This window comes from Heliangelus exortis, chromosome 2 (assembly GCF_036169615.1).
Source record: "Heliangelus exortis chromosome 2, bHelExo1.hap1, whole genome shotgun sequence".
Lineage (NCBI taxonomy): Eukaryota > Metazoa > Chordata > Aves > Apodiformes > Trochilidae > Heliangelus > Heliangelus exortis.
This window is the reverse complement of record NC_092423.1, coordinates 65,776,821-65,790,459: the sequence shown is the minus strand read 5'-3', so window position 1 is coordinate 65,790,459 and position 13,639 is coordinate 65,776,821. Positions and strand designations below refer to the sequence as shown.

Below are 13,639 nucleotides of genomic sequence, written 5' to 3'. Positions count from 1 at the left end.
TAAAAACCTTCATGCAAAAACTAGTAAGAAATCATATACACTCTTTTGCAGCCTTGTGAGGTTTGAGTGACAAACATTACTTAAAAACAAGCTTAAGCAAAAAGTATTAGGATGTGGTACCTGCTAGCATTATTACTTTGACCTGCAGTTCCTGTTGGTCAAAACTGTAGTGTTGGATTCATCTGGTCAAATGATGCAGAAGTCAGTTCTATGGCAGAGCTGATTGAAACCCAGTCCTGTATGAAACTTTTTGCAAAGAATTAACTGGATTGGAAAGCCCAGCCCTAAGCCTAACTTTAATTGCATTTTACAAAGCAATCGAAGTCTTTACAAAGTGAGTGTGACATACTGAGATAAAGTGGAGCATTCTCCTTTGTAGAATTGTATCTTGGTAAAGCAGTTTGCTTGTCAAATCTGTGGAGGACACTGAGATGGGCAAGACCCTCTGGAAGGCAAATCTGTATTTTAAGTTATCTAATATGATGGAGATTCAATCTAGGGGGGAAAATGTGATTTGATAGAAAGAAGGATTGCATTTGGACATGAAAAATCAGTGGTATAAACACACCCAAAGAAGTCACCATGTCCTTTGCTGTTCAACAGCATGAATCTAAGAATTATAGTGAATCACAAGGTGAACATGAGTGTGATTTTTCTGAATAAGCCAAAATTATGTTCTGAGGTTTATGAACAGAGGCGTAGTCTGTGAGAAGCATCAAGATTATCCTCCACTGTACTTGGCATCAGTGACACCATGATCTGAGTTGAGTCTATAAAGAGCAATGAGAATAGTCAAAATCTATAAAATGTGGGTTGTAAGGAAAGACTGAGGAGATTTTTTCAATAAGAAGGGAAGATTGTTTGACATTTAAGTTAGTTATTATTGGGAAAGGGGGAAAAAACCCAACCAAACAACCCATGCTTCATGTTAAACCCATTCAATATCCTAGAAATATGGTGGAGTTTGTAATGCTGGAAATCTCTAAGATCTGGTCAGGCAAACACCTTTCAGAAGTGATGTGGATGTACTTGACCCATCCCAGAGCTCAGGGAAAGGGCTAAATGATGCCATGTGGTTCTTTGAGGTGTTACAGCTCTCTAATGTCCAGGTGTCTTCCCAAAGTGTAAAGCGATGGAAATATAAGCTCTGGGCCTCCTCTTTGTGTTTTTGTAGACCTGACTGATTCCATGTGGTTGAGTATTCAACAGAGTTCCCAGTGGCTCTGCAGCCAGACATGTTTGCTTTGGAGGTACATAATACCAAATTTACTCTAGTCTGGATGCTCCAGTGGGATATTGTCTGGAGTGGGCGAGTGCCACCAAGAGTATGGCACTTGGAAGAGATGAGGTGAGACACGAGATAAAAAAGCAATTGGTGTGAATGGGAAGGTCAGAACAGGTGCTAGCAAACCCCTTTATCAGATACAGCCCATTTCAAGCAGTGGGGAGGACCAATGTGTAAGTCATTCAGAGGTGGGAATATTCTAGCAGCTCATTCCTCTCAAGTGTGGGGAGGGCAAGAGTGGTCTCAACTGCAGCTGCTGCTTGTGGTCTCCTTTAAGCAACTCCTCAGTTTATATACCCTGCCTGGGAAAGCCCACATCTTTCAACCTTAAGGTTTCCAAAACATCCAGCAGCTGGCCAGCACCAACCACTGGCTGCTGTTGGAGGTGAAGGTCAGAGTTGTTCCTGAACCCTCTTCCCTTTGGAAGACGGGTGGCAAAGCCTCCTGTGGGAAAGGCTGCTGAGTCAACCACAGAGCGTGCTGCTACCAGCGAAGCAGAGGAAAGCCTCTGTGCTGTAAAAATAGCTACACTAGGAGCCCTAATAGACTTAAGTGCTTATTTTTCCATGTGTGATCTCATACTAACCAAGCTGCTGGGCAGTATGACATAGCAGTTGGCCAAAAATAAAATGTAACTCGATCCTTTGATGAGGGGAAGGGACAGGTACCCTGTTTTCTCATTTTCTTAAAGTTATCCTTAGGAAAAAAAAAAATCCAGGAAGAAAAGACAGGTGAAGATGGGATTGGCGTCACAAAATTGGCATTTTGTGATGATGGCCACAGGATAAGGATAGGAATTACAGGTCTTTTGCATAGAAAATTATGCCTATAATATAGTGAAAAAATATATGTGGGATTTCTCTGGGTGCTTTTCCAGACTTAATTAAACTGAATTTTGGTGTGCGTTTGATGCTGCAAAAAAGGAATAGACTTGTTGGCATTTGAAGCTGAAGCCCGTGAAGGGGACTGAGTACCAACAGCCTTAGGACAAAGCATTCTAATCCCTGTTGATAAGCCTCAGGAAAATGTCTTTAGAGGCCTTTAGAGGTTCATTTCCCTTCACTGATGATTGGCCTGCTGGGTGATTTATTTTTTATAGTAGGTGCATTGTGGGAGGTGGGCTGAAACCATGAAGCTCCTATGACAAAAGCCACCAAATGACTGGAAATGCTGGTAGTTTGACCTCCCAGAGCTAGCATTACACTTTTAAGGAAGAGAAGTGGCTACTCCCTTGCCAGTGGAGAAACACTTGGACCTAAGGACTAGGATTGCTGCCATCCAGACTTGGAAACAATTAAAAACCTATACAATCCTTTGCAATTCATGGCAAAACTCTGCATAAAAATAGGCAGATTTTGAGGATTTTTTCTTAGTTATTAACATCACTTTTACTTTTTTCAGGTTTTCTTGTTTCTGTAACAGCAAAAGTCAGGGGACAAAATCCCAGACATTACAATGTTGTCCTTATGCTTCTCCTCCTCAGGGCTTCTGACCTGTTCCTGCTGGACACACGGGTGGTGTGGGCCTCAGAGGAAGGCTGGCTGGAATTTGATGTCACTGCCACCAGTAACATGTGGGTGATGAACCCTCAGCACAACATGGGACTGCAGCTGAGTGTGGTGACTCGGGATGGTAGGTTATGGGCCAGTTTATGCTGGTAACCTCACAAGCCTCTTGGATGCTGTCTAGGAGTGGTGCTAATGGGGTCCAGTTGTGATGTGGGGAGCAAACATCTTGAGCAAAGCATCTGAGGGCAGAGGTTGAGGGATGTCACCTCCTTGGCTGTCCCGTGACAAGCCCCCAAGAACTTTCTTTCCTCATGGGTGAGGGCAAGTGTCTCTGAACAGTATCAGGATGAGGGGGTGAAGGTGAGAGGGGGTCAGGTCCCTGAGATGGAGGTCAGAAATGGGTGTGGAGCTTGGAACACAGGTAGGGTGATGTTTAGGAGTGGGAAGAAGAGAAGAGGTCAGGTAGATGGGTATGTGCCTCCCCATCTGGGCTTATGGCAGCCCTGCTGGCTGCTGCAGCTGCCATCACCACTTGGATCTCATCAAACCTGAGGTGGCAGTCCTGTGCTGGGGGAGTGGTCCAGGTGGGTGATGAAGTTGCTGTGGGAGGCTGGTTCCTTCAGGGGCATCTGCAATGGTAGTGTTTCACAGTCCATGGGAACTTCAAAAGGAGAGAAGAGACTGCAAGAGTGTGAAATTGAGTGTTGGAAGTAAGTGGCAGAGAAGGAGAGGATCTAAATGAGCAGAAGGTGACAAAAAAGATGGCAGTGATATCTTTCCTTTTTATTTTCTCCTCTTCTCCCTATTACTACTTCATGAGGGGGTTTGGTACACCTGTAGGGTCACATGAGACCAAAAGGGCTATCCATTGCTTACTCTGGGGAAATGTTAGTGCCAGCCTCCTCCTCCCAAAGTGGGCTGAGAGCCTTTCCCTGAGAAAGCATCCCATGTCTTTGCCTTCTGCTTTTCCTAGAGATCTTGCAATCTCATCTCTGTTTCTTCTGTTTCGTGAGCAGTAAAATTAATTTCTTGATGCATCTGTCCTTTGTGTTTCATGTAATTATCTGTATAGCTCTTCAATGCCTAAAACCATAATAGGGATGCCATAGGGGTACCAAGGAACGAGGTGCTGCCTTGGAGCCTCCTGTCTGGGATGGATGGACGGATGGATGGAGTGCTGCTGTAAAAATGTCCATAGTTCACAGTGGCAGGATTGGAGTGTTTGGTGATAAAAGAAGAGGAGTGTGGGCAAGAAAAAAAGGAAACACTGTTCACAGGAATGCCATGATTCTGGAAGGACCAATCCAACAGCAACGTTTCTCTAACACTCACTTTTCTGTTTGATTCCAAGGTTTCAGTGTAAATCCTAGAGAAGCAGGCCTGATAGGCAGAGATGGCCCTTATGACAAACAACCTTTCATGGTGGCCTTCTTCAAAGTGAGTGAAGTTCATGTTCGGACCACAAGGTCAGCAACAAGCAGGCGCAGGCAACAGAGTCGCAACCGCTCCACCCAGGCTCAGGACATCTCTAGGGTGTCCAGTGTCACAGGTAATCTCACCACACCACTTTTGTCTGGAAGCTGAAGTGACTTCTTGTACTGTTTCTGTTTGCTTTGGAGTGTAAATGCAAGTGGGGGGTGTGAGGTGGGATGCTCTTCCTTGGGAAAAGAGGTTACACCTGCAAGAGGATAGGAAGAGGGAGTCTCACATAATGAGACTTACAGGAATCCTCTTGAATCCAGCATGGAATCCACACCACCATGGGAAGTCGCATCCATTGAGTTAAACAGGGTGGGGAGGGGAATCCAAATCCCTGTGCTTGTGGGTTGTTTGCTATACAGTATTTGCCTAGAATTACACCATGTGAAATGCAGTATTTAAAAGACTCCATCTCTGCATACACTGAGATTTATGGTATTGCTCTTGCTCATTTCCAGCAGAGTCCTCTTTCAGTTTTCTTTGGAAAAACCCTGGCAGAATAGCACGAGATCCTTTTTGAGTTTTCCACTGGGGGAACAGCAGTGTATACACAGTGAAGTGCATTTCCAGGCAGGCAAAGAGGCTTGCCTGCTTGCCATGGGAAGGTTGCATATTGCAGGTGTTGTACAGCAGCCTTTTGAGTGCTGTTGCATGCTGATGGGTAACTCTGAAGTTTTGGCAAAAAAATCGAGCATCCTGTCTTCTAAGTCTTGTCTGTTTTCCAGCCACTCTGCTCTGTATCACAGTGCTACCGATCCCTCTGTTCATTGAGTGCCTTCTTTCCTCTCAAACATTTCAGCCCGTTCCAAGTTGCTTGATTAATTTGCTTATGCTGCCCCCTTCATTTCCAATAGGATCCTTGTTTTTCCTGTGTTTAGAAATTACTATACCCCAAGGAAGAGAGGCGGCCGTATTTTTTACTCTGTGTCCAGACACAACACAGGGAGATGAGCCAGAACTGCTGAAACTCATCTGCTGTGAATCTGTAGCCTGTCCCCTGCTACTGCATACTCAGGTTGTGGGTGAGCTGTGCCACACCTGAGGTGACACCAGTGCTGGTCATGGCTCTGGGAGCCAGGAGCAGGATGGGAGCCCTTCTAGGGCTGGCAACCAGGCTTTGGGCATGGCCATGTGCTGATGCAGCCCTATTGCTCCAGCCCAGCATGGTTATGACCTGTCCTTTGGGCTAGTGCCAGCATAGCACATGTTGGCCACCAGCAGTTGTTGCTTGTCCTTGTGGTTCATGCTGCAGGGGGGCTGCAGGTGGCTGTGCCATGCCATGCAAATGTTGGACTTGGTTGGGTGTGAAATGTTGCATAATAGATTTTAAAGGTAGTAGGAGGGACTCTGTCCTGCAGCCTGCCCTCCCTGATGGGGGCTGGCCAGTACCAGTGTGGCATTGCTGGAGGAGTTATTGTCTAACCTGATGTGACAGGCTTCTGCCAGAGCCTCAGGTGGAGATGTTTGTTGGTCCCAGTTGCTGAGACTTCCTTCCCTGGTTTTCCTTGGGGTCTCCAAACTTCAGTCTCACAGGGGGGGCGTCCTGGCTGCTTGCTGCATTCCTTTCCCATGCAATAGGATCGCATTCACAAGTGGAGTCAGGATAGGCTCCGACTTTCTCCCCTTAGCTCTGCAAGCTTCACAGTGCTAAAAAAGAAAAATTCACTACTGCAGAATCAGGCAATGTGACTCACAGCTCCAGAGGGAGCAGATGTGTTGGACAAAAAGGACCATTTTTACATCACTGCTTTCTTGACTACACCACGCATCAGGTCATAAAATTATAGAATGACAAAACGGGAAAAAATAGCTGGGCATTCTGTGGTCTCAAGGGTTTTTTTTGAGCTCTTCTAGCTCAAAGCCAGCTTTAATTTAAAACCTGGAATTTGGCAGTTCAGACAATAAGGTATAGCTGAGCCACTGTGGATTTAAGGTGGGGGGAAGGAGAGGAATTTAAAGTTATGATGTATATTTAGTTGGTTTCTGTGTTTAGAAAAAGAGAGACTGCATCATCTTATTTTCCTTTTTAAGTGTGACACTCTTAGACTCTGCTCTCTCTAAGAAGTGGTTGATTTAATAGCCCAAGAGGCAATGATGACCAGTACGTGTTCTTAGTGTTAAAGAAATCACAGGCATCTTTTTCTTTTTTAGTTGTGTGGGTTCCTACATCTATGTCCTGATGATGTGTCACAGGGCTGGGGGAGTGTTCATCTGGAATATGAACATGCAGGCTACCTTGGAAGCTGCCTTGGTCTTTTGTGGGTGTCCTGATGGATATGGATTCAAAGTGGCTACCAAACTGGGATGCTGTGGTCTCCTTTCTGTGTATCTCCTCACCTCTCCATCTTTCTTTCTCTCTGTATTTTATGTCTGGTCAGATTTTGGTCTGTGGTCTTCCTTGAGCCAGAACTGGCTCTTCGTATAAGGGCTTGAGAGCAGTTTCTCTCCCGGAGAGCAAGGCAGCTGACTGCTGTTGATGTCTTTTTTTTTTTTTTTTTTTTTTTTTTTTTTCCAGACTGAACCTTCCTTTCTCGATGTGAGTTTTCTTTCTTCAGTCCAAAACTGAACCCCTTTCCCAAAAGATTCTGTGAGCTGGTTTGGGGCAGCATGTTTTTTAAAAAGCCCCCTTTACTATGTAAATATGGAAAGCATTTCAAGTCCTGCTGCTTTGAAGCACATGAAGTGTGCTGCTGGGATAGTACTGGATCTGGTGGGCCATGGGGCGACATGAAGTCATGCTGCTATGTGCAGGATTGGGACCCTGCTGTGGTCCCTTTGATGTGCAGTTGTTGTCCTGCAGTCAATACCAAGTGCTCAGATGCTAAAGTTACGGCTTGTGGCATAAGAATCTCAATAATCTGTATTTTTTCACCAAGAACTCATTTCTCTGAATTATAAACACATAATTATGGCTGGTTTGTATAAAGCAGAACTGAGTAACCCCCATGGTTATAAACTGCTTTGACATAGAGTCCTGCGTCAATGCATTCCTGGAGCAAACTCTGTTCTTCTGCAGAAAGAGCATGAGCAGGAAGAAAAAAAAGTATTTTCATCTGTTGAGGCAGAAAATTGTCGTCCATCTCTGGCCCAGGACATGGATGAATGAGGTGGGTGGTTGGGAGGAGTGTCTCTGCTGTTGTCTGCAAGGTCTGGAGGCCCTGTCTCAGCTGTGTTTGAGGTGGGTTTAGCTTGTGCTCTCAGGCTGCAGGCTGACCCTCTGGTTAGCCTGAAGAGCCACCTGAGGATCCACTTCAGCATAACAGATGTCAAATGCTTTAGCATAAGAGCTTTACTGACGTATAGCCAGGTCAACCTGAATGCTGGTTGCCGTGTGGGGCTGTCACCTAGCCCAGAAGTGATAACCCTCCTTCTCTGCCAGTCAGCCTGCAGGCACATCCCTTCCCGTCACCCCTCTTTACAGAGAGTCACATTTAAATGTCTGACTTTGGGCTGCACTCGCTCTTCTGAGTGAAACCCAGGACATTTCCTGGTCCTTCTCTTTCGACCTCTGGGTCTCCAGGACTGGTGTTAGGTACTTCAGGAGAAATGGAGGAGCCCTCCATGTGCCTTTCCTTCCTGACATGCACAGCACCAGGCAGATTTCCCCACATGTACAGGAACTCAGTACCACCAAGGGCACAAATGCTGGAGGCTAATAAGGCCAAATGGTTTTGTGGTGGCAAGGGCCTTATTAATAAACAGGGTAATCTCAAAGCCTGTCTTCCCTTTAGTAGAGCACTAGGATGCAGACTGGAAAGTGGTGTGGCCAGTGCTTCTCTATGTGCTGGTCCAGGTCAGCCCAACATCTCCCCTTCTTCCCACCTAAGCATCCCTTGCATGTGAGCTGAACTGTTATTAACTGTGTGACCAGTGTACACCAGCTTTATCCAGGCAAATCACAAAACTTAAAGCACCAAGAAGAAGGGCATGGCCTTGGAGAACTGTGTCAAAGCTATTTTGGAACTACAGAAGCAATTAAGTTCCAGGTGGAATTTGGTAAGCTGGCACCTTGGGAGCAGCAAGGGTGTTCTCAGACGGATCGACCTCAGTAAATATTTATATATTCTTTGCCAGCACTTAACATGGGAGAGACTGTAAGAAGTCTAAGGTGGGTGCGTACATACCTGTAGTGGGAAGACCGTTAGAGTCAGGCTATTCTCTTTCCCCTCTCAGCAATACAAATGCCAGTGTCCAGCCTTAAGAGAAACATCTGTGCTTCCAGAACACCAGACTTGGGTTCTGGTGAGGGCAGAAAATGTTCAGTGCAGACAAGCTGCAGAGGCAAGCTGTCTTAAGTGTGCTGTTTTAAGTGAACTGCCATGGAAGTTATTTTTGAGTGAAGAACTAGGGGGTTGGGGTTTTTTTTAAGTCTCTATTTTAGACAAAATAGTTTGCAGGGTGATTAAATGCAGTGACTTTTAAATGCCAAGCTAGTGTTTCTGAATTGGTACCTTCAGGGGAAAGAAAGAAACAATTTTGCTAAACTCACAATGAGCCTATAGGATCTCCTGAAGCAGCTCCCTAAACTCGCAGAGATTTTGAAGGTCTCTGGCAAACCACCCTTGCAAATGCTGTTGTGGAAGCATAAGCTGGTCCCATGGTGGCTGTTTGCAGCATCCTCCTGCTGCAGGCTGCCTGCTCATGGCCCTCCTGGCTCCCTACTGCAGGACTTCCAGGGAAGAGCATGTACCCCATTGCATTTTGGATGCTGAGCCTTGCACTGCAAATCACCTGCAACAGCAATTTGGGCTAAAACAGCAGCACACTCTTGACTGTGGTAGCAGGTGCTGCTTTCCAGGCTTTGAAGAAAATGTGCCAGGAAGACAACTTCAGTAGCTCAGCAAGGTTTAGCTCTTCACTAAAAAGCCCTTTGCTCTATGGATTCCTCTTTTTTCAGGCCCATAATTGGATGTATGTGGCTGCAGGGCACATGCCAAGCCCCAAACTTCAAGGAATGGGTGGTTATTATGTGCATCTGTATTGCTGCATTTTTTCTCCCATTCAGAAGGCCTTTGCTAGGGGTCAATTAAAGGTTTGTAGCATCCCTAAAGTTGGGCTGAAGTCAATTCCATGAAGTAGTTTTGGTAGGCAAACATGTAACCAAAAGAGAGGGCAAGGGAGCTTGGCGAGACAGCTGAACAGGGGACAGTGGAAATCCTGAGAGAGGGGAAGCTTGGTATTTCAGCATTTAAGAAAGCAAAGGCTGAGTGAGTGTGGGCAAGGGAGGCAGAGCTCTCTGCATCCTCCTTGGGTGCTTGGTGCAGAGTGGGAATGAGGTGACTCGATTGCCAAGCAGGGCACCAGGGCACATTTTAGGGGGGTCAGTTTCAGGCAGTGCGAGAGAGGACACATTCGTAATTTGTTCTGTGTAGCTCGTTAAGCAGTGCTTTTTTTTTTCCTTTGTTTTCTTAAGCTTGTGATTGCTCACAACTTTTCTTCCCACTTCTGTTTTCTCTGCCTCCCTTGTCTTCTCCAGTTTCCCATAGCTGATTTGGGTTAAGTTGTAGCTGGATTTGGAACGTAGCATCGTTCTGCCCACTCAGCAGTGAAAATGTACATGTAAATACAAACTCCACCAATGTATTTCCCATTGAAAAACAATGAAGTCATGTTTTCAGGTACTCAAGTGAAATCCTTTGACAACTGAAAGTATCTTCTGCTTTATTTTTTTTTTTCTCTTGTTACGACCAGATCATTTAGAAACATCGCATGCTAGAAATTTGCTTCTGGGCTGAGCCAGGGACTGAAAGCTTCATCTGAAAAAAACCACCACACCCTGGTTGTTATGGGCTGTGTCTCGTTTGAAACTGGAAAGCTTAAATAGAGAAACTTGCTTCTGTCCTTGCTACCACATATTCCTGAAAGAGTGAATGTTTCTGGGGCAGCAGGCTGCTAACTAGCTCTGCTCACCTGGTTAAATCCATAACTGAAGCAACACTATTGGAAGTCTAAAATGCAGTCCTTAAAGTTTAAAACCAAAACTGCTTCTAAAAACAACTCTCTAATCTTTGGTGGTTTGGAGGCTAGGTTTGAGGTGTAGGGTTTTTTCAGACCTCAGTGTTAACTGCACCCAGCTGTAATGCTGAGCTGCCCTAAATGTCAGTTGGATGTGCTTTTAGTATTATAGTTTTTCCTTTGAATAAATATTTGCATTTGTAGTTCCCAAACTTTAGGGGGTGGTGGTAGAGGGAAGAAAAAGAAAGGCTTATTCAGAGCCAAGGGATAAGTCACTAAAAATATTTTTCTATCCCAGTTGCTGTGTTTGGGGAAAGCAATGCTGGGAGGGTGCCCTTTCAAGCCACATTAGGGGTGCCAGGGGGGTGGTTAGCTGAAAGGCCAAGGGCAGCAGGAGGCAGCACATCAGCCTGTGGCATCTGCCCATGGACAGAGGAGCCTTTACTTGCAAATGAGGCAAGGAGAGAGGGAGAGGGGGCCACTGTGGGTAAGACCCAGAAGAAAACACAGCCAGTCTGGGTCCAGCTCCAGAAGCTTCTCACACGTATCGCTGCATGGATGAGGACTTGGGATCCCACGCTGTTTAGCCAAATTTGCTGCCATTTCTTATTCTTTCACTTGGTAGGTTCAGCAGCCATAGCTGGTGGCCAGGCAGCCCCACTGCGAAGGTGGTTCCTGTGGTTTCTGTGGTTTCTGTGCACTGAGGTCCAGCAGCCACCCGAGGTGTGGCAAGATCAGCCACCACCCATCAAGGCTGGATTTGTGCAGCCACCCCAGGGTGAAAGGCCCCTCTGTCATAGCTCAGCTCTTCTGTTTGCTACAGGTTTTTGCATGGGGAGCCACCTCTCTTTCCAAGCATAAATGGGAAATTCCACTCACTGTCAAAAATTGCATGTTATAGGGCTACATTGGGAGCAGCTCCTGCATGGCTGAAACATCCTTATACATAGTGAGGCTGCAAGGGGCAAGGTGTTTGATCAGGGCTTTGTACAGTAATGGCACAAAGGAGGAAGTTAACATGGAAAGCATGTCAAAGATTCTACAGGTAAGTAGGTTATGGGAAGGAGAAATTGTTTTCTAGAGCATGACTTGTAAAGGTACAAGAGGTGGTGCATGGAGCTGTGTGTGATGTCCAGGAGAGGCTGGAGGCAAGTCACAGAAAGGGACAAGGACACAACTTCACTGACTGACATCTTAGGTGTTTAAGGACCTCTGCTAACCAGCAGAGGGGCACAAGGCAATGATGAACCTTCCCAGGTTTGTAATTCTCTTGGTAATTGTGTGCATTTTCAGCTAACTGCCCAAGGCAACACAGGGTGGAAACCACACCCGAGGAAGAAGTCATTTTACTGGAGGTGTTTTACAAGCGCTTCTTGTCAAGTTATTAGAGGCAGCTAAAGGAATTATAACCAAGTCACTTGGGTGTCTCCATTCCCATAGGCATCTTAAAAGCTTCAGCCCTGTTTTGGATTCCCTCCCTTGCCCTTTTGGCTGCTGAGGGAGCTCACCATTTCTCATTGCTGAGCCTGGAAGCGTGCATGGATTTGGCCAGCTGTGCCCTCCAGCCATGCTCTGCCTGTTTTACTTTCTAAATTCCTGTTTTGTTCTTTGTCTTTTAACAGATTACAACAGCAGTGACTTAAAAACAGCGTGCAGAAAGCATGAGCTTTACGTTAGCTTCCAAGATTTGGGATGGCAGGTGTGTGATGTTTCTCTCTGGGTAAACTAGACATTTTGTTATGAAATGTTGTCTAAACAGTGTCATGGTAATTCCCTCCAAGGCTGCCATTATGCTTTAAAATGTCCCTTGTGCCTCCCCACTAAAACCAGTCACAGGGAAGGGCAAATAAATATTGATAGTTGTGGCATTTGATAAGATCCAGAGGAAGCTTGATACTTTATGAGATGCCAGTATACAGTCATTCTTTGTCACTCGTGGGAGTCATGATGCAGGCAAGGGCTCATATCTGTGTACCTTTACTGATAATGAAAAAAAATCTGATGTTAAACACTGATTTTAATCAAATCAAGTTTATTCTCGTGATCAGCCTAATTTTAAAATTAGCCAATGTGTTGAAATCCCTGTGCCACAATTAGCACTGGCTGCAGTAGGTGGACGGAAGACGAGGTTTAGTTGCACCACTGTGAGGTCAGAGAGTTGTTTGGCCTAAGTTATTTAGGTCCAGGCCACATGTCAAAGAATGCCCTCATCTTCCTTTTTTTTTTTTTTTCTTTTTTTCTTTTTCTTTTACTGGATTACAGTCCAGGATGCAAGAGCTGCTTCTGTAAAACCCCACATATGAAGGTTTCGTCCTTCCAGATAATCAAACAGAAGCATTTTTTTGTTTCTTATGTCAGCTCCATCTTACTTGTCACAACTATGGCTACACACTGACTTCCCATTACTTATTAGTGGCTTTTCTTTTAACCTATGTACAGTCTTTCCACCGCATCCTGAGCTCACTTGCCCTGCTTTCCAGGCAGGAGGCATATTCCAGATGTGAGTTTACAGCCTTGAAGGCACAGCCTTCACCTTTCTAGTTGCAGGCTTGAGCAGAAAAGTAGGATGCTGCTAAAGGAAGGCCACAGACCAGCAGAGCTCCTTGTAGGAGTTGCTTGTCATAGGGAGATGATGAAGGGACAGGGCAGCAGCAGCCCCCTGCAGTTGTTGGGCACTGCTCTCTCCTGCAGAACACCCCTCAATGTTCTTTGGCAGAGCACTTCCCTTGTACCGCATTAAAACACAAATTTAATTACATGGTGTGTGCTGGTTTTTGTAGCAGGAAAGTGACTGTCTTAGAAAAGCAGCTCAGCTCGGTTTACCAGGAAAAAATTATGGGGGAGCTAGTACAGTACAATGAAGGGATGGTTTTGCTCTGGCCAGGTATTCTCATGTTAGTAATCAAACAACACGTTTGGTTAGCAAAGCTGCAGCAACAGTCCCTGGCTGCTCAGGTTGGCCATAGCATAATTAAGGTTAATCCCAGTAGCCAGTGTCAGCTAAAGGGGAGATAGTTAAACAACTATGTGCATGAGAAGAGTAAAAATATGTCCTGTAGAGCCTGACATTGAAAAAGGAGGAGAAATGTTTCCTGATGGCTGGTGATGCTTCTAGTTTACCTTTGGCTCTTTTGGGTCAGCATCAGAGAACTTGCAATTTTTTTAATTAGCCCTTTGGTGAAGAGGTTGCCTTCCTCAATAGGCATGGCACTCAAATTTCCACTGGGGCCACTTGCTTGTGCATGCAGCTCAGGCTGGCTGTCCTGCCCCTCCTTTAGGAGTCTGGCAGAGGTGGAGAAGCTCTTATGCAGCTAAAACTTACCACAGTGGCCTTGGCAGAGGAGTGTCCCTGTATGAGAGTGTGTAAGAGTGTCTGCGAGGCACCACATCAGTATTTTATAGTCCTTTTCTG

The 13,639-nt window shown here is 45.6% G+C and overlaps 1 protein-coding gene across 2 annotated transcripts in view; it reads left to right on the top strand.

Moving 5' to 3' along the window:
• Positions 1-13,639, top strand: part of BMP6 (bone morphogenetic protein 6) — a 92,367-nt gene that overhangs the window by 76,571 nt on the left and 2,157 nt on the right. For both annotated transcript variants that reach the window (XM_071736478.1, XM_071736477.1), the window contains exons 3-5: positions 2,769-2,917; positions 4,145-4,342; positions 11,850-11,926. In XM_071736478.1, coding sequence (XP_071592579.1) covers positions 2,769-2,917; positions 4,145-4,342; positions 11,850-11,926 — 424 coding nt within the window. The remainder of the gene's footprint in view (positions 1-2,768; positions 2,918-4,144; positions 4,343-11,849; positions 11,927-13,639) is intronic.